A 21,458-nucleotide genomic window follows, 5' to 3' on the forward strand; every position below is an offset into this window, starting at 1 on the left:
TCAAGAGATAATAAAAGTATTGGTTGAATATTTATTTTTCATATAATTTAAATTCAAATTTATCTAATTTAATAATTAATAAAATTGCTTAATACATTTCTAAAAGTTATTTTACAAAAAGTGACGTTAAGTAAAGTAAGGTATTTATTATTTTTATCAATAAATTTTACCAATAAAATAAATGAGTTACTTCTTTTTTATAAAATTTAATAAAATGACTGTATATTTAATTATTTTCTAACAAGAATACTCTGTGGAAAAGCTTCGTGAATTTTTATTATTTTTGTTTTCTTGCCAATTAATCTTTCATCTTTATTCCATGTTCGAATTTATTTCAAATAACGAAATATTTTAATTGGTAAACCAATTTGAAAGTTTGTTGAATATTATTTATTCACTATCGTCAAATCGTATTTACATCTCTACACAAAGTTATTCAAATAAATTTATATTAGAATGAATAACTTGTATTGTATTAAATATAATATTTTAAAGGGTTTTAATTAAAATTATAATTTATATCGATAGTGAACTATTGAAACTGGCATTATAGTTATGATTGTAAATAGAATTTCTATTAGTACTAATAGCTATCGTTACAAAACATGAAACTTACGGTTACCTAGCGATATATAATCCCAAATGTCTCTAACTACATTATACTCTTTAATAGATTATGAGAGATCATATTCTACTGTCCAAGAAACAATAAACAAATTGTATTTTATTTATGTAGTCAAATACAAGAAAGTCTTGGACTAATATTATAATAGAATAACGTTTATTAAATCCAAAAAACGTCAGTTTTGTTTTACGAGAAATTAACATAATATTTTTCATATAAATGATAAATTTTTGCACGTCTGTCTCCCACAGCGGTGGTGTATACAATGTGATATATTAATCGTCCTATATAATACTACTGCCCGAGGCATTTAGACAAAAACATTTGCATCCACGTTGACCTTTATTGCTTAGATAATATGGTTTATTATTCATTGTTTTGCAAACAAAAATGTAAAATGTCACGCGATTCTGTCAGCTGTCAGTCACAAGTGACACGGTATCCAGGCGTAGTCCCACTTTTCGCTTGAACGATCGCTTCGGATTCGAGGGGTAGAAATAGAAAATAGATTTTATTACTATCAACGATTGGTTTGAGATGGAATTTTAATTGAATTTTTGAAAGGAGGTTATAAATGTCACTGAAATTCTTTTTTAATACATGTACTTTTTAAAGGGTGATTGGTGTTTCATTGATGAGACAATTTCTTCTGCTTAGACGTTGCATAGATTAGATACTTTTTGGTGAAACTATTAATGGTTAAAACGTTAGTCAAGATTTGACGAACATTACTTTTTCTTCCGTTGAAATCATACCGAGCATATTCTTATGATGTGTTTTAAGATATACAACAAAAGTTTCGCATTTCCTTTGTTAGAATATATTTTCGGTTAGGGAGAAACTTTTAAAAATCGTTACTACATAAAGAACGGGCACGGAACTTCACGAGCTGGTGAAACAAAAATGTATTTGAGAAGACAAATTGATTCGAACAGTAGTTTTTAGCAGAAAGAAAATAAAGGAAAAGCGATTCAAAAGGTGAATTAGCTCCTAGCTGAGAAATTAATCTAACATAGTAGCGTTTAGTACGAAACGCGAATGGCTTTTACAATTTGATCATTAATTTTAAGTTAAAAATAAACGTGAGTGTAAGAAAAGAGTTATTGCTTGCATATTAAATCTATTAGTTATTTTCTTTTGTTAATAAAAATATAATTACCTAAGTATCGATAATATTAACTAACGTTGATATTTTAGATTAATCTGTTATGTGTGTGTGTGTGTTACAACAATGTGAAGAAAAAAAATCTGGTATTCATTTTATATATTTATACCGAGTATAGCAACATACTGTTATTATTTTTTAGTAGGAATTACTACTTTTAAATGAATTAGTATTTACTTTTTAATTATTTTAGAAAAGCAGGACTTATCATAACATGTTAACGAACACAAGTCGGAAACAATAGAATTGAAGACACATGAATTAGTAATTTTTTCCACTAATAAAATACTGTGTTTCGTATTTTTTCTTGACTTTTTAACTTATTTTCTTTAACAAACATTTTACTATAAAATTAGAATGCATCATTATAACTATCTACCTATAAATAGAAACAAATACACCATATTTTGGTCTTAGTTATACATTTTATAACATAATTATTAATGTCAGACGCAAGTTTATTACGATGCCATTCCATTCGTCATGTATCCTAAGCTATCATTAAGTGAGATTATCTATAATTTTCGTAAGATTTCTTGCTCTCTTTATTCATGTGATCTTTATACGAAACCGGTTGATATTTATAGTTTCCGGTAAGTAATGATTCTAAGTCGGCTTAATCTTTGGTCATTTTTATTTTGTATCGTTTTTTATTTTTTAACCGACTTCAAAAAAGGAGGAGGTTACTCAATTCGACCGTGTATATATATAAATTTTTTTTGTGTATTTTCGGGGATAACTTATGTACGTCGTTATGACTTATGTAACTCGTTTATGTACGTCGTTATTATGATCTAATGATGGAATCCCAGAGAAATAGAGGGAAACTCGAAAATCCGCATTACTTTTTACTAGCTGTACCGTTTTTGATGATTTTTTAATTTAATCGAAAGCCGATGTTTATCATGTGGTCACATTTAAATTTCATCGAGATCTGATTACAACTTTTTGAGTAATCTTTGATAACGCGTATTTACTTGACTACTTTTTCGTCTACCTCCGTTGTACGCGGGATAACCATCTAATTACTGGCTTTGAAATACATAGACCTAAGACGAGCAGCATCGTCTTCGGTGCGACAAAGCCAGTCCTGCAGTCACCAACTCGCCTGCCCAACGTGGTGACTATGGGCAAAACACATAAGTTCACGCCATTTTCGGCGTGAACTTGTGGAGGCCTATGTCCAGCAGTGGACTGTATAGGCTGTAATGATGATAATGATGATGATGACGTTGTATTACTTGTCGATATAATTGAAGTCGGTTTTTTTTCGTTTGCCAGCAAACACAATTATTTCTATTCTTTTTACAATAACTTTGGATTTCTTGTTTTAATATTCTGTTTTATTTTCTAGTAAATGTTCCACGAATTTATGTGTTTTGCTGATAATGCTTTTAATATTTAATTAATAATACATTCTGTTTTCAAGACGTTGACTATAATTCATAAGTTTACCAATTATGTAAGAATTTATCTTAAAAATGGTTGGACATAAAAATGTTAATTTATTTACTATCAAGACATAAAAACACATTAAATGTAAAACATTCATTCCCATACGAAAACTCCCTGTTAAATAATTTATAACACTCAAATGAAAAGACACATTACAGAAAGCTGTATAGGTGCAATAAAGATAAATACTTCATGTACCCATTTGTTGTTTCCGAGATAAAATTTAAAAGCTATAAATTTTGTAAACCAATAAGTACGCACTAAATGATATAACCCATAAATTACCGAGTTCCGATGGGATCGATGTTCTTCGTCGTCCATTCTCGGATATCTTATGATTTATACCTTCCATAGTTGGTGGGTTCTCTTAGAGGGAGTACATCTGCTATGATTTGTATTGTTTGTAAGAAAATTTGACAAATCGGTTAACCTTAACGTTTTTACCAAAGATTGGTATTAAACGTAAAATTGTTTTTGTTACATTACTTCGATTTAGGGATATAATGAAACATGAGACTAGTTTTTGAGATTTGTTTTTCGAAGTATTTTAGAATGTCAAAGACATTCTTTTTAAACATTTTTATTCCTAATAAAGTAAATATTTTGATATTTTGTTTTATTTTTAAAGGGTAGTTAAAGATTTAATTAATTTTATGAATTAATAATTTGATTTTTATATCACCGTTGTTTGCGAAACTTTAATAATTACCAGTTTAAAATAAAAAAGCTTTACAGTTGTATTTGTTGTGACTTTTGATATAAAATATTTATTATTTATTAAATCAAAGACTGAGAAATTTGCATCACAGCGAAGAATCTTCATTGTTTTCGAAGACGTCATTGAAAATAAACGGAGCGTGGACAAATTTCACTCCATCTGCTTTCGTAAATCCGTATTTTCCTTCCACGATTACTGAACCTAAATACAAAATTGGTTATTGAGTCTATTAAGATTGCGAGAGGGTTGAAAGAGGGTATGAAAAAGTAGTAGAATGCTTTTGACCAATGGCGGAATTGCAAAGGCTATTATAGAAGTTTGCAAAGCCAACTAGGTACTTTCAGATGAATCACTAGTTTCTAAAGCTTGAATTCTCTGAATAGAACAGACAAGTTTTAGTTCCATTTCTTAGATGGAACTTGAGTAAATGACATATTCCTGGCAGAAGTCCGTTGGTTATCTAAGGTTATGATAATTTACTTTGTAACTATATTTACTGACTAGCTGCTCGGACAGATTTCGTTCTGTCAAAAGGTAATAGTAAATTTTTGTTTATTTTATTTATTTATTTAGTATTAAAACCTTCCGGGGGCTTTAAGGAACATACAAAAAATAAACAAACCGAATTGGTCGAGACATTTTCGAGTTATTATTTAGAGATTTAATTTCTTTGATGAATCGAAACTCTTTATATAGAAGAGATATAATGTTTTAGAGTGTACCCTATCTTTGTACTACTACAATAGGTATTTATTTTCGATATCTTTAAATTACTCTTATTTTGCCAAGTAGCTAATCTTTACAATTGTTTTTAATTCGCGATGAGATAAATTATAATACCTATATTAATTAAATAAAATGATGAAGGTCCTAAAAATATATAATCGTAAGAGCCGGACTTTTTTTTAAATATTGTATGATAAATTTCATAAAATGATCCTTAATTGTTCGTTTGTTTTTTATGCAGTTAGTAATAGACGTTTTTTTTTTTAAATTTGTATAATTATATTTTTAATCTGTATTTAAACCAACAAATCAACCATAAATTTAAGATTATAAAGCGTAATTAGTAGCAGTTACTTTTGCTGCAATTAATAACAATCCCATGAAAAAGTAACAATAAAACTGCAATGACGGTAGTCATTATTGCTTTTGTTTTATCAAACAAAAAGTAACTCGGTGAGCAGACGGTGCGGCAAGTTAAACCAGTCTAGTCCCTGGATAGTGTAGCTAGTATAGAAGCACCATAAAGTTACTGTTATGAATGTAGCCTTAAGTTATTCAGATTAATTAAAATACTTCATTACATTCCTATTTTCGTTTTAACAAGCTGATTTGCACAAACCAATACTGAAGTCACAGTTTAATCCAAATATAAACAAAGCGTTCTAATTATCAAATGTTTAGTTGTAAATATTGATACAAAAAAAAAATACAACGATCACTCTTCAATTCGATTAAATATCAATACATTTTGGGCAGAGTGACAAAAACATGGAAATTTGCAACACAAATCGCACTGCAGTGTCTAGTGCAGAGGTTTTGTGTGCGGGTTTAAAGAAACCCTCTGATTAGCATATTATACGGACATCTACTCTTTATGTGGTCTAACCATTGTTATTCCACTAAAATGTTCTATTTCAACCCCTACTTCGATGACACATTACCGATTAAAGCACACATTTACGAGCGATTTATTGCCGTACGAAATGTTGTTTTATATCATTATTCAAGATACTGACGCTGGGTGCAAAGCTTCTTGACATTACCACTCGATATAACAGATTCTTTCACATATTTATAAATACAGAACACTTTAAAATAACACGGGAACACTGTTTCGATGCATATTTTAGTGGTCAGGGTAGTGATTCTTTGGTTATTTTGTTGTATATTGTATAGAGAGCGGTGGTACGGTACGCGGCGGACGTGCGTCCTCAATGCACGCACTCGGACGACTGATTACATTACCCCGGCCGACCGAAGGTTTCGGCCCGGCCGGCGCACGACGTTTACTTCAATTGCGTTCCGTTCTCCTCAAAACAATATTGATTCATGATATTTTGTTTACATTTTTAAATTCACTTTCAAAAAATTCAGTCGAGCTAATGTTTAATATTTTTTTTTAAATACTATTTGCAGTTGTAAACTTATATTATTTTATATTTATCAATAATAATATTAAGTTATCTGTTTACAATTTTTGTTTTCATTCTTCAAGATTCAAAATATTTTTATTTTTTTAATTTTAATAAGAAAGCTTTAATTTTTTTTTTTGTAAATCTCTATTATTGGCTATGCATGAATCGAAACGGTTCAACATTGGCAACAGTAACGCCATCTCTCTCACACTTTTGTGAACAAAGGGCGCTTGAGTGGTGCGTGTTTCAACCCTGTGTACCCTTCTCTCAGCAGGGTTACAGTATCCACTATAAACTGACCTCAGCTTTTGTTCGATGTATCCATTCACATAAATATCATAGCTGTACAACGCTTTGCGCGGCGTTTCTTCATATTTGGTTTGTATACAAAATGTAGGGCTACAATTTTAGGGCCAACAAATTAGGAAGGGGAGGGAAAAAAACCGTCTGAACGTCACATTTATTGACATTTCGCCGGGCGATAATTAAGGCTTACGAGGGTCTTGGGAAGTTATCGGCACACCGTTAAATTTTAAAGCTTGGATTTTCGTTTCAATTAGTTCATTCGAATGGCGCCAGAACGAGGTTGCTACGGAACTGTTATTTTTATTGGATTTCGTTTAACAGGTATTCGATATAATCTGTCGTATAATAAGCCGATAAAAATGGCGGCTGCTTAATTAGCTCTTATTTAGGGGTTTTCGATGAAGTTAGCCGGAAGGACGGGAGCGTACTTTCTCAATACTAATGAAAATTTTTGTTTAATTTATTGCACTTATGATTTGTCGTTTTTCTTACTTTTAATATAATTCGATTTAAATACTATTGCTGGTTGTAGAATCTTGTTAGTATAAATAGACCAAGAGAAAATTTCTTCATGATCTACCTAATTATAAGTATAATAAACTACACTGCTAGCGCGGTTTCGTCTGCGTCTTTAGTTATTGCTCTGCGCGTATGTCTTTACGTGTTATTTTATAGCGTAGTTGTTTTTGAATGCTGTTATATGTTTCATTGGCATTATATCATTTTAAATTCACATTCGTGGAAACTGCGAAATTTCTATGTCAGAAACACAACACAACGCAATAGCAAACGCCCGGAGTGCAAAAATAAAAATTATTTGTCCTATGATACTAATTGTCATAAGTGGAAATTTAACCTGGGACTTGGGCAGTTGCTGTGACTATTGCGTCCATCCGTTGCTAAGACCTGATAACTCAGGGCAGAAATGTATAAAAATTAAAATTAAAATGTTTTAATTAGTTTTGTTAATCCATGCATTTAAATTCAATTTTACCATCTTTTTTGGCATTTATATACATTACAAATATGAACATGTATAGTTACTTGACATTTTGTCTTACCTGAGTTTCTCATAATAAATAATAACTAACTATAATTAGCATCGAATAACATATTTATATCTATAAAATTATTGCAAGTAGTAAGTACTCCAACTCTAAGTCGGTAGCGAACATTTAAATCTCTGTTTGTATGTGTTTGTATTGTTATCGGGACCCTTGGGATTACGTTTGTTAGGGTCAATAAATACATTATTATTATTACCCCTTTTGTATTGTAATCAAAATCAATATTGCCACGGTCATTAGTTTACACAGGCTTTTAGGAGAATGGATAAGGATAGCATCTTGATAAAGAAGATTAAGCTTATAATTTTTTGTGTGCTTTGTTTTTTGTACTTGTGTATTACCTACATGAACAGGCATTATATATATATTAAAATATATGGTGGCTATGCTCGTAAGCTGTAGACATTGTAAATGTAGACATTTGTATACTTAAATTCTTTTATCTGTCTTAATATTGTGCATACACAAAGATATTTTTGTATGATTAAGGTTACACTTTAACCGATGAGGCTAATTGCTCAATTGTTTACATATTGTCTTTTATACATATACTAGCTGACCCGGCGAACTTTGTATCGCCTAACACAAACTTTATCGTATGGTATTAAAGTTCAAATTTACTTTTAAGTATTATCACAAATCTTTTGTATGGGAGTATAGAAAAGTGTTGTTTTTAGACTTTTTCAGGAAATTTAAGTTTTTTTTTTGAATTTTTCTCTCCGTAAGAACCATCCTCGTACTTCAAGGAATATTTTAAAAAAAGAATTAGCGAAATCGGTCCAACCGTTCTCGAGTTTTGCGCTTAGCAACACATTCAGCGACTCATTTTTATATTATAGATTTTACAAAACATTACAAATATGCTTTATTGTACACTAATAGATGATATTTTACATCGAAAAGGAAAAAAAAATGTTTGTATGAAGGCAAATCATAAACGTGTATAAAACGGCCTTATTTCTAAATGAGCGATCTTTTCCAGACAATCTCAAGAATCAAAAGGACGTGATAAGGAATAAGACTGCAAAGAAAATATTTTATAATCCTACCATACCAACACAACAGCTTAACTAACTAGTTACTTTGTTAATTATTTTATATTTGTACATATTTACGATGTAGAGATTCGTTTAGACGTTTAAGGGTAATTATGTACAATCGAGGAGTGTAATTTAACCCTAACCTATCTAACTTAAGAAGTACAACATTTAACGAGAGTTTCGTTTAACAAAAAAAAAAAAATAACCCTAGCTTATCTAACATTAAAAAGTACAACGTTTAACGACAGTTTCGTCATACAAAAAAAAATAAAAAAATAACCCTAACCTATCCATACACTCCTCGATTGTAATATCCCGTTTAAGAGTCTGTGGTCGAGCGTAACTCTTTGACTTTGTGTCTGTTCAATTGTATAAGTAATCTATGGTTCCAACTCTCCTCTAATATGAAAAAGAGGCCTTGGCCTAACGGTAGAACGTATTCAGAATAATTCAGTTCATTACTTACCATACTTTTGTATATACACATGTATAGTTTTTATTATTCTTTACAATTTTTTTTTAATATTAAACAGCCCTCGCAGTTTTAATCAAGTCGATAAATAGTTATTGCTAATACTAGGTAAAGAAAAAAAATGCCGATATTAATATTTTTGTGACGATATATGTGTAGTTTAGGCATTAAATATGCCGTTATTTTACGTAGATTTACTTTATACAAATAGAAATACGTATCTGTATGGATTCAGGATAAAATTAAAAATAAAATCAATTATACATATTTAATACTGCATTCTAATATAAAATATTCTATTACATCGACATCTAGAACCACGTTTTTACTAGTTCACTAAATTATGTAGAGAAAATTTACAGCTATTGCCGTCTTAGTTCATTTGTTTATTCATAGATGGCGCTGTAGAGTAAAAATTTGTCAAGATTATTTTTATATTTTTCCTTTTAAGAAAGTACTCTACATTGAGTCTTAAATTATGCATGGTTGTTTTGATTCCGGTCTAAGCGTGTAAGGACTTGTATTTTTTTATTGTACTTGCTATTTTCATTAAAATGTCCATGTAGGTTCTACGAAAACTACCCTAACAGCACTTCCGTTTGAAAGCAAGGTACTTCTTAAGTACAACAATGGTATCGTACGTTTCGTCAGTAGTCGCGAAACTAACAAGTCTCTTGTTAAGTTCACAACGAACCAAACTTACTTTACTGAGCTTTACTCAGCTCGTATTTGCTCTTTCAAGCTTCAAACTTAGTAATTCAATTTCAGCGGTTTTCTAAGAAATTCAGATGGTTTGTTTCTTTTTTCGAAGATTTGAAGTTACAGTTAAAAGTTAAAAACGCCAAGTTTATAATATGTTAAATCTATAAAAGAAAAAATCGATCAACATTTGATTTGCTTTGACTACTCTACTTGTTCTGTCTTGCTCAAACTTTTTAACCGACTTCCAAAAAAGGATTCTCAATTCGATTGTATTTTTTCTATTTTTTTATGTATGTTATTTCAGAACTTTTGACTGGATGGAATTTCGATAAAAAAAAATAAAATAATGTGTGTCATTTGGCCCTATTTAAATTTATTTGGGATCTAACAAATACTTTTCGAGTTATATCTAATAATGCGTTTTTACTTGACTATTTTTTCGTCAACCTACGTTGTATTATACCGAATAACTTTTTACTGGGTGTACTGATTTTGATGATTTTTAATTAAATCGAATGCTGATCTTTTGTTTTGTAGTCAGATTTAAATTTCATCGACATCTGATCTAATTTTTTGACTAATCTTTGATAACGCGTATTTACTTGACTATTTTTTCCGTCTACCTACGTTGTATTACTTGTTGATGTAATTGAAGTCGGTTTGTTTTTCGTTTGCGAGCAAACACAAATTATCGTCTACACTAAACAGAATTAAGTCGATTCAACACCAGCACAACTTTTTTTTTGAGAAAGAAAAAAATATATTTTTATTTATAATTAGTTTTTGTTTATTGTTGTATATTGTGATGGCGCAGTGAGAACCCTGCTTTCTGCACCGACGATTGTGTGTTCGATTCCCGCCTCGAATCTGGGATATATGTATTTAAAAAGATATACCTATATCGGTCGGTTGTTACCTATAACACAAGCATGAAGTTGCTCACATTTATTTATTGATTATTATTTTTTGATTGATTATTCGTAATCAAAACCACAAGAGGGCTTGTGCATGTTTTGCCCAGAGAATCGGCATAGCGATTCAACGGGGAAATGCTGCCAGCATTCTTGGCACAATTACACGCGGACATGATTTGTACCAAAACTATCTGTAAATATTTAGTTCTTAAGTTGTGAATTGTAAATATGTATAATGTTTAATAAACTATTGTTATACTTTCTTACAGATAAATCAGGTTATATCAACATCCAACAAGAACCAGAGTAACCTTAACTAAACGTCTTAAAAAGCTGACGCAGTAGTAGCAAAGTAGAAGTGATCAAACAGTTGGTAAATACGAAGCTCGTTGAGGATGCAATTTATTACATACTAGCTGTGCTCCACGGTTAATTTGAGGAACAAATATCATATAGCCTACCTTGGTAAATGGACTTATCCGATACAAAAATAATTTTTCAATTCGAATCACTTCTGCTTGAGATTGGCGCGTTTAAGTAAACGAAATTTTCATTTTTATGATATTAGTATTGATTTATTTTATGTTAAAACAAATTATTTATGTATGCTTATAAATAATGTACGAAATAAAAGACAAACAATATTTATACGTATTTTATTTAAGTACAAAAGTGTACATTTATTAAAATAGTCTTAAATTTCTTAAAACTAATACATTTATACAAATAAAAATATTTGAGCTACAATTGACTGGTATACGTTGCCTTTACTAACATTAAAATATAAACATTTACTTCCACCGGAGCTATAATATGTTTAATATTTATGTACAATGTATAATTATGTATAATTGTATAAAAATGTACTTATTTACTTCTGATAATTTTAATACTGTTAACGAGACATAAATTCGATTTTTATAAGATCAAATATGATTATTTTGTTTTGAATTCACAATTTGAATTAATTTTCAGTCAGGTATTGCCTTTAGCGATTAATTTTTTTGTTGCACTATTATTATTATTTTTTTAATAAAAAAAGTAGAAATCAGAGTTAATCAAATACATAACGCTATTAACATTCGTAAGCTTATATTTACAAATAAGTCTAATATTAAATAAAGCTTCAAATTGAACGAATATTAGGAAGAGAACGGAAGACTATGAGGTAGATTAAGTCGCGTCCGTTGAAAAAAAAATATAACAATACGCGTAAGAAAATAGAATATAGCACCACAATATTTGAATACATCTGATCCTTTTGTAGCATAAAAATATAATTAATGTTATATACAAAGCTATTTACAGCAAAACATAGCTAACGATACAGCGACAGCTTTAATTATACATCATATAAAATACTGTTGTCAGCGATATTTTATTCGATTTCTTTACAACTATATTATTGAAATCGTTTAAGTTTTATTGATTCAATAAAAGATAAACGGATTCAAAAGTTCGGATTTATGTACAAATGTTTGTATATGTAATTTATTGGTGTATATTAAATTTGAAATTAAAATTTCTGCTTCTGAATATTCGATAAAATTTTCAAATCGTTTTCTGTACTTAGTTTGATTGACAGAATAATCAAAATACAAATGGAGCCACATATAAATTCAATAGTAAATGTAATTAAGGTAAAATTAATTACAATAAATTGAGCAATGAGCATTAATTCATTATCAGTAGCAAAGTCTTTGTACCTCTTTCATGTTCTACAACCACTTTTTGTTATTGCACTTTTTCTTTCAAGACGTGTCCATTTGTGTAACCGTTCGATAGTGATTTATCATCCACTAATTCTTCGTGTACTTCGGTTTCATTTATGAAACCATTTGGTACTCCATTCGTTTTTATTCCGTTTACAGAAACGTGTCCATTTACTTTCGCGTGACCGTTAGGGATGTATCCAGTTGTGTTGTTGTTGCACGTATCGACTGTTGTTTTGGGCTTCTCCTTTTTGTAAGCTTGCATGTAAAAGTTCGTAAATAAGACGATGAAGATTGTTGAATGAAGAATAAGACCAGCAGCGATGATTCTGTAAAAGAAAGGTAATTACTACAGTTAAAATGTTACAATTAAAAATCCATTTGTTTGATTGCTTATTAATATTTATAACGCCTTTAAAAGTATGTATTAAGGAAAAGTAAAAGTGAAATAAAATTTTATTGTATTACTTAATTTATTTAATTAAATATTTAATTTAATTTATTTAATAAAATATTTAATTTAAGAAATTAAAATTATTGCACTTAAAAATACAGAGAAAAGAACACACACACAGCAAAGACAGGCGCGCAAACTAAGGCGATCTTATTGTTTTTAAGTAATCTCTTACAGACAACAAATGTATTTAGTATTGATTTTAATAATTATAGGTAGCATCAAGGATTGATTTTTGAATTGGCGACTGTGAAAATAATTGGGATTGGGGACACCTTTATAGAACCATGTCATAATTAAACGTTTCATTATTTTTAACTGTCATTTTACAAGCCTAAATCTATTTTATATAAAAGAAAATTAAAGATCATATTTCGAGTTAGAAAATGCACATCATGCATGACAAAATACGACACATACATAAATACAGTCAGAGTCACCTATGTATGACTTTCCATTTAGATAGTGTGGTCCGGTTCTTAGAGTTATTTATGCGTGTATGCAAATTATTATTCTTAACATGCTGTTAAAAAAGTTTGATGGATTTTTAGAAGGTAAATTGTTCGTTACTTTAAGGTCCAGCTTAATATCAATTTATTTATAAAAAACCGTGTGGTGTCGTGGGACACCAGATAGGAACGAAGTTCCTTAGTGTAAAATATAAATTTCAATTTCTATTCGAGGTATTAAGAAAATATTTATCGGGTATACATTTTTTATTATGAGTTGTTATCGATAAAAAATTAAAAAAACTACTTTACAAAATTATTTTAACAACTTAATTTTATTTACAATGATTTATAAAAATATATGATAATAATTATGTAACCTAATAATAATAAATTGCAATAATAATAACAGTCATCACGTAGACTATACATTAGACACTGTATAGCCATCTTATAGGATTTTTAACGTTACGGAAGATTTTTGTGCGCTAGGGTACCCTTCCACTAATCAATTTTTCACTTCTATACGTTATAGTCTCACTGTATGATATGAATGGTCTGTTAAACTCTTGACTTTTCTTAGCCAAGCTGTCCATCATCATTTCAAGTTACTTAAATTGATTCACATTACTTTCGTCCGCGTTTTGTGTCAATATAATTATTTCTTAGTTATTGTTTCACTTTTATTCGTCATAGTGTGGTGTTACCCTTTATTTTGTCTAAAAAATAACAGGGTTTAAAATGCAGAAAGCATCTTTAGGAAACGGATCACGTGATACGAGTAGATGTGTTCAACCAATGAAACCAAATTATCGATCCAGCTTCGTCATCACCATTAATAGATGGTGTTTTCATTTTCATTTGTGGTCGAAATAATTGTTGATTAATTACTCGAAAATTCAGGTATTTGCCATAAGTAGTTCTGAAGAATTTTTGAATTGATAACACAATAAAAAATAATAGACTTCCAAGTAAAATTGCCTTGTTAGTGAATTATTCACGTGAATATTTTCCTATGCAAATTTTCAACTATATTACTATCTGTATTATATTTATTCAATACTAGCGATCCGCCCCGGTTTCGTACAGGTGCAATGCTGATACTTAATATAAAATAAATATTTGCAATGTAAGCGCGAAAAATGTGTTTATTTACGACATCACATTAGAAACCTCTAAAACTATCAGTGTTCCTCTACTATGTATAAACCTTCCTCTGGAATCACTCTATTTACTCAAAACTCCTCAAAATTACTTAGCTATACTTACATTAGTTTAAGAACTTAGTTATTAAGGTTAATTGAAAACTAAATTATTTACTTAGATATAGTTGCATTACTTTAAGAAGTTAGTTATTAAGTTTTTTTATTACTTTTTGCTTTTCAGTTTTTTCGGCTGTTTAATTTTTTGATAAAAAGTTTTTATTTCTTTTTTTTTTGGGGCTATAATCCTCTAATTTCTACATGCTTAATTTTTTATTAGTTTTAAAATATCTACCTGTCTTACTTAAGCTATTAAAGTTTATATAAAACTTCTTTAATCCCCTGTTTTCTTACCCTTAGGGTTGGATTTTTATTTTCAAATTTAAATGGGACCAATTTCAGGGTATACTCTTTCCAATAAAAAAAAGAATAAACGGACTATTCTGTAAAAAGTTATGCGTGGTCATACATAAAAAAATATACGCGTCGACTTGAGAACCTCCTCCGTTTTTTTCGTCGGTTAAAAACCGCATCAAAATCCGTTGGGTAGTTTTAAAGATCTAAGCATACAGACAGCGGGAGGCGACTTTGTTTTATACTATGTAATGATAGTTAATGCATAAGCTTTCAATAGTATCTAAATAAAAAAGTAAAAATGAAAACCGCTCTATGTTCACCTCTCTTGGCTATACACATATAAAATCAATCACTTACTGTCAATCAATTTTACCAATCACTTTCATCAATATTTAAAAAAAAATTATCGTATTACAAGACATGCAATTTGGAAACATTATAGTATCACTGATTCAAAATTTAAGTTTCATTGAAAATATATCAAGAATCTTAAACAGTAACAATAAACAATCAATCCGCCAATAGAAAGTTCGTAAGCAAAGTTCGAAATGGTGTGATATGTAATCATCATCATTACCGTGACTTCATTAAAATCTCTTATCGAAAGATCATATAAGATCTTACACAGCACGATACTTCATAATAATCTATAATGAAGGTTGCGTTCTGTTCTTTTGTTAACGTTAGACCATAGTTCGGTGATAGTTTTTTTACTAGCTGCTTTAATTTGCTTGCTAATTTTATTTCTTTTAATAAAATAAAAAATAGTTTGTTTATTTACGTTATATTAGTTATTTTATACAAATACCATTGATACGAAAGGCACTTTATACATATGTCTATAGTTTTTACATCCGAATTGCTGGTTGGACATTGGACTTTGATTGTCAATGTGGTTGAATTGGGAAGGAGATCATAATATTAATTTTTGTCTTAGCTCATAATAAAATGCAAGGAATAAAAGAGTGATTTAAATAAAAATAGCTTAAATGTTATAATGAAATTATTGTTAATTATTTTATTCGTATTAGTTATTATTATGATTATTATTGTAATTGTAAAATTGTTGTGACAATTAAATTTTTTAGTTGTATTCATTATTAGAAGAATTGTTTTTATGGGTCATTTGTTGAAATACTTCTTTAAATAAATAGTTATTTATTTTAACTTACTTCGGATAACCGCAGTCGTAGACCAGTGCGCTTATCGAGTGGAAGAGAACCATGAAGAATTGGATCTGTAAAAAAGACACACATTTATTTATCTAAATACTTTTGACTAATATCACATGATTAACATACATAAATGGCCTACTTTTTCTCAGGTGCCTGTGTAAAGTAGTCAACAAATGGCTGATAATAATAGATTTAGCTCATCATCATCAACATTATCATCATCATCACTTCAGACTATTGCAGTCCACGGCTGGACATAGGCCACCACAAGTTCACGCCAAAAATGACATGAACTCATGAGTGTTGCTCATAGTCACCACGCTAGGCAGGCGGGTTGGTGACCGCAGGGCTGGCTTTGTCGCACCAAAGACGCTGCTGCCGTCTTCAGCCTGTGTATTTCAAAGCCAGCAGTTGGATGATTATCCCGCCATCGGTCGGCTTTATAAGTTCCAAGGTGGTAGTGGAACTGTGATATCCCTTAGTCGCCTCTTACGACACCCACGGGAAGAGGCTATATTCTTACTGCCGTAACCACACATCTAATAGATTTACCTTTATATGTTTTAACAAATTTAGCTAAAAATAATAAACAAATAAATAAACATTAATTACACCTAGATTCGGAACGGAAATCAAGCACACAACTCCAGGAGCAGAAAGCAGGGACATTGTAAACTGCACCAACGACGGGCCACTTTAATTATGCATTATCAGTGATTAATTTTCAACGGACATATTAGAATATGATTCTGTGTTTGTAGGTCCAAAAACACTCAATAAACAACCACAAACGCCCAAATCATACAAATATTTTTGTGAAATTATACAAACATTTGTCATCGATTGCGCATCAGTCAATTTCAGTGACCAATGAGATAACGCGTCGTCGCATAAATGGCAATAGTCGTAAAATACTCAGGGCCTATTTTGTAGATAGAAGTTTATCCTGCACATAAGTAGTATTCGTAGGCATTTGCGTGATGATCATTTCTTCTTGCGTGATTGACGGCTGTTTTAATCGCCGCCCATGACACGACAAACTTTGGTATTGAATATTTTCATTTTTATTCTATATTAAGTTTCCGGACTAAGGGTTCTAAAGGTCATAGACAGTTTGAATTTCGAATTCTCGTCAAATGGAGTTAACATGTATGTTTTGCATGTTATTTTATGTTATTTGTTTATAATTTTTTAATTAATTTGTGTAAGTCCTCACAGAGTTTTTTTACGAAGTAACCTGAATTTTTGTTTCCCCTTTTTTGAAGTAAAACTTTTTTATGCATGCTAGACTTGGGGAGTAAGCTGGTTAATATGTGACGAGAGCGTTATGAAAAGTGTGATCGGGCGAGGTGAAAGGAAGTTGAGAGGGATATATAAGTGAGTGAAGATAAAAAGTGAGAGAATTACGTTTCGTACATTACTGTAGAGTAACTAAAAAAGTTTTTCTTCAATCGTGGGGTTTAAAGTAAACTCGTTTTTTTATTATGGTGTTCAATAAATTTTGTGATGTAAATGTTTATTATAGTTTTCTATGATATATTTTTGTATTGAATATAATATTTTATTGAATGTTGAAAGCTATCAAATTAAAAATACAATATTTCTAATTTTCACGTAGAAAATAATATTATATTTATAAAATTTAAGTACTTACGTACCTATTATTGGATTCAGATAATAGTTCATTTCATGAGATATGCATTATCATTTTAGTAGTGATTATATACTTCTTTGATTTATAATATCTATATAAATGTATATTCTATCACAAAGTATATAAACTATCAATGAAAATTTAAGATCGAGTTGTGTTTGCGAAACATTAAAGTCGTTGACCTGGCTGCGTACTAAGTGTTTATTTGACGCTAACATTTACAGCCTATAATTATGGAATAAATTATTGTATGATATTTACAAGTGATAAACTTGTGCTTACGCACACGTTGAGTGATACTCAATAATAAAAACAAAACATTCATAAGGTTTAATCGAATACGTATTTGTATTTTTAACCGACTTCAAAAAAAGGAGGAGGTTACTCAATTCGACCGTATATATATATTTTTTTATTTATGTATGTTCGGGGATAACTTCTTCGTTTATGAACCGATTTTGATAATTCTTTTTTTGTTGGAAAGGAGATATCTATAGTTTGGTACCATGATAAGGAAACCAGGATCTGATGATGGGATCCCAGAGAAATCGAGGGAAACTTTTAAAAATCGTAACGGTGACTAGTAAATTTAATCATGTTTTCATTAAGTACTATAAAGCACTACTATTTAATAAAGGTCTGGAGTCGATCTGATGATGGAGAAGAAAGATAGTAGAGGGAACTCCTCAACAATTTATAGCAATTACCTGGTTTTTGAACTTAATTCATTTCTATTGATGAGAACTTTGCATATATATGAGTTATAAGTGCCATTTCAGTCTGATGATGGAGACGAAAGATAGTCGAGGGAACTCTTTAACGACTTATAGCAATTACCTGCTGTTTGAACTTTATTCGTTTCTATTGATGAGAACTTTGCACCTATATGAGTTACAAGTGCCATTAAAGTCTGATGATGGAGACGAAAGATAGTCGAGGGAACTCTTCAACGACTTATAGCAATTACCTGCTGTTTGAACTTAATTCGTTTCTATTGATGAGAACTTTGCACCTATATGAGTTACAAGTGCCATTACAGTCTGATGATGGAGACGAAAGATAGTCGAGAGAACTTTTCATTGATTTATAGCAATTACCTTCTGTGTGATCATCTGTGTCGCAGGACCAGGTTTGATGATGGAGCCCATAAACACTCGAGGGAATTTCTCAACAATTTACAGCAGTTACCTTTTGCTGTTTGACGACCGCTTTGATATAATGGTGCATTTGCCGTGTCGGCGGCGCCTAAACACCGACGGTCGCGGGTTCTATTCCTGCTCGGAGTGGATATTTATGTTTACACAAATATTTATTTTCGGTCTAGTTGTTAATCCTTGTGGTTCTCCCAACCTAGCCTCAGAGAACACGCTAGGCTGTCAGTCCCGGTTGTTATTACGTACACCTGATAGCGAACTTTACTCATAGTATGTCGACGCGTTAGCGCAGCGGTCACAGCACCGGCTGTTGCGCTGGCGTTAGTGGGTTCAATCTCCGCGCACGATAGACATTTGTATTGGCCATATAGATGTTTGTCATTGTCTGGGTGTTTGTGCTTGTGTATTGTGTATGTTTCCGGACCCCCGGCATAAGAGAAAAAGCATCCTTGTTAGGTCTAAACATCACTAAAAAGTGTAAAATAAAATAATTTTTAACAAAAAAAAACCGACTTCAAACAGGAAACTAAAAAGTGAAAAATAAATTTACTTAGTACAAAGTAATTCGTATTTTGATTTAGTTAATCAGAAACGATTAAATATTTTATAATTTTGAAGTTGGTGCCAAGTAAATACAATACAAATACAACCTGGCTACAATAACAAATACAAACAACACACACACAACAAACAAGTAAAAAAAAATACTATTAGATATGTCAAAACAATAACAGAATAATAACAGTATTCAACCTAATAGTCAATGAAACAAATTATGAAAGAAAACTGAGTATAACTTACGAGTAGATGATACTAGAGTAGTTATTGTTTTACTTGGCACCGACTTCAAAATTATAAAATATTTATTTAATCATTTCGGATTAACTAAATCAAAATACGAATTACTTTGTACTAAGTAAATTTATTTTTCACTTTTTAGTTTCCTGTTTGAAGTCGGTTTTTTTTTTGTTAAAAATTATTTTATGTATTGAATAAATTATCAGGGAGAAGGTAATGTTTTATAATTTTCAGTTACAAATCATATTTTAAGCGATCTATGTTAATTTTAAAATCGCTCAAGATGAATAGTATTGTTAATATAACTGAGATAATTGACAAGTCTTTAGTGAACAAATGGTCTAAAAAATAAATTCAATCAAAAATATTTGGGATATTATCTTTCAGTCAATCTATCTCCTATGTATCTAATTATTTACTAATATAAACTTAAGTATTCATGGCTTAGTTTGAATCACTGAAATAATTAACTGTAGCATATTTCATAAATAAGAATTTAAAAATATTTAAACAATTAACTATCAGCACAATATCTCATATACACACATTTCAATATAGCTTACGCATTTTTAATAATTGCCGTTAAACTTTTGAATTTTATGTTCTTTTTGTTTCAAATATTTTTCATTAAATACTAAAACATTAGACGCTCAATGTACAAATTGAATTATTATTTGAAAGAAGTGAAAATATTATAAAGAATGCTATCCGCTCACTTCGAATAAGAATAGAAAAAAACCCTGATTAAATTATTCAAGTAGGCTTTGACTAACACTTTCGAATCAACAGTCGAACTAACAGCTATCATACAAATATTAGATTCACATCAATGAGGAAGAAAGAAAGAAGAAGAAAGTAAAAAAAAACATAATTGATGGTTATCATAGAATATTTTCCTCCAGGGTATTATAAATATGGTAGTAGGTACTGATTGACTGAATCAGCTTATAGTATCCCACTGCTGGGCATGGAGCTCTTTCTCCATGTAGAAGTAGGCTCGGAACTTAGTCCATTACGCTGATCAATCGCGGTTTGGGAGTTATATTCATTTTTATTATGAGGAGATGTTTGTTATGACGTTGTCACGTTAAACTATCGTCCGTAAACCAACTATACAGACGACCAATTTTTTCGTGCATGCAACCGGCGTTAATCGATTTATTAGACGTTGTCACATCAAAACAATGAAATAAACACAGATAGTGAAGTAACAACAATCCTCTTTTAATCAATGTTGAAAACAGAACTATATATATTAGGGACCTATTTCTTTAATTGCTGATAGAGCTATTTGAACGAACAACGGTAACCAACAGATAAAAATATATTGACAGCTCTGTTTTACCATTAAAATTTAATTTATCTGTAAAATGGCGAAAAAGATCCAATGGACCTACACTTAAGGTCAGTTCATGTATTGGTGATAAAAATGTAAAATAAACCTCGATAAAAATCGATAAAACATGATAAACACTTTCAATATTTAAGTTTAAATTTTTCTAAAGGTCAAAATGAACAAATAATTTAAATTTTATTTTTTCATATCACGAAAGTGACTGACAAAAACACTTTTACACATTTGTATGACAACTGGTTATAGTAAAATTGCATCAAACCAGTAAACTTAGTTTTTGTCAAAGCCCTTACTAACCTACATTTGTGACACCACAGAGAATTCTTAACATATCACGTCGGTAAGAAATAATTAGGAAATCGAGTAAAACTACTTACGCTAACACTTCAAATATGAAATATTTTAACTATTATAAATAAATATTAACATATAAAAAGTTTTTATATTTATTGTTATATTATTTTATAAAAAAAATATACTTAGGCAGAAGATAGTATAAGTATTACTTACAAAGTAAGAAGATACCTACACGCTTTATTCTTCT

The 21,458-nt window shown here is 30.2% G+C and overlaps 1 protein-coding gene across 1 annotated transcript in view; it reads right to left on the reverse strand.

Moving 5' to 3' along the window:
* Positions 1-12,339: 12,339 nt before the first annotated feature.
* Positions 12,340-21,458, reverse strand: part of LOC123654786 (elongation of very long chain fatty acids protein 7-like) — a 36,093-nt gene continuing 26,974 nt past the window's right edge. Inside the window, exons 6-7 of the mRNA XM_045590670.1 lie at positions 15,952-16,016; positions 12,340-12,646 (exon numbers count right to left, since the gene is read on the reverse strand). Coding sequence (XP_045446626.1) covers positions 12,340-12,646; positions 15,952-16,016 — 372 coding nt within the window. The remainder of the gene's footprint in view (positions 12,647-15,951; positions 16,017-21,458) is intronic.

Source organism: Melitaea cinxia, chromosome 6 (genome assembly GCF_905220565.1).
Source record: "Melitaea cinxia chromosome 6, ilMelCinx1.1, whole genome shotgun sequence".
Classification (NCBI taxonomy): Eukaryota; Metazoa; Arthropoda; class Insecta; order Lepidoptera; family Nymphalidae; genus Melitaea; species Melitaea cinxia.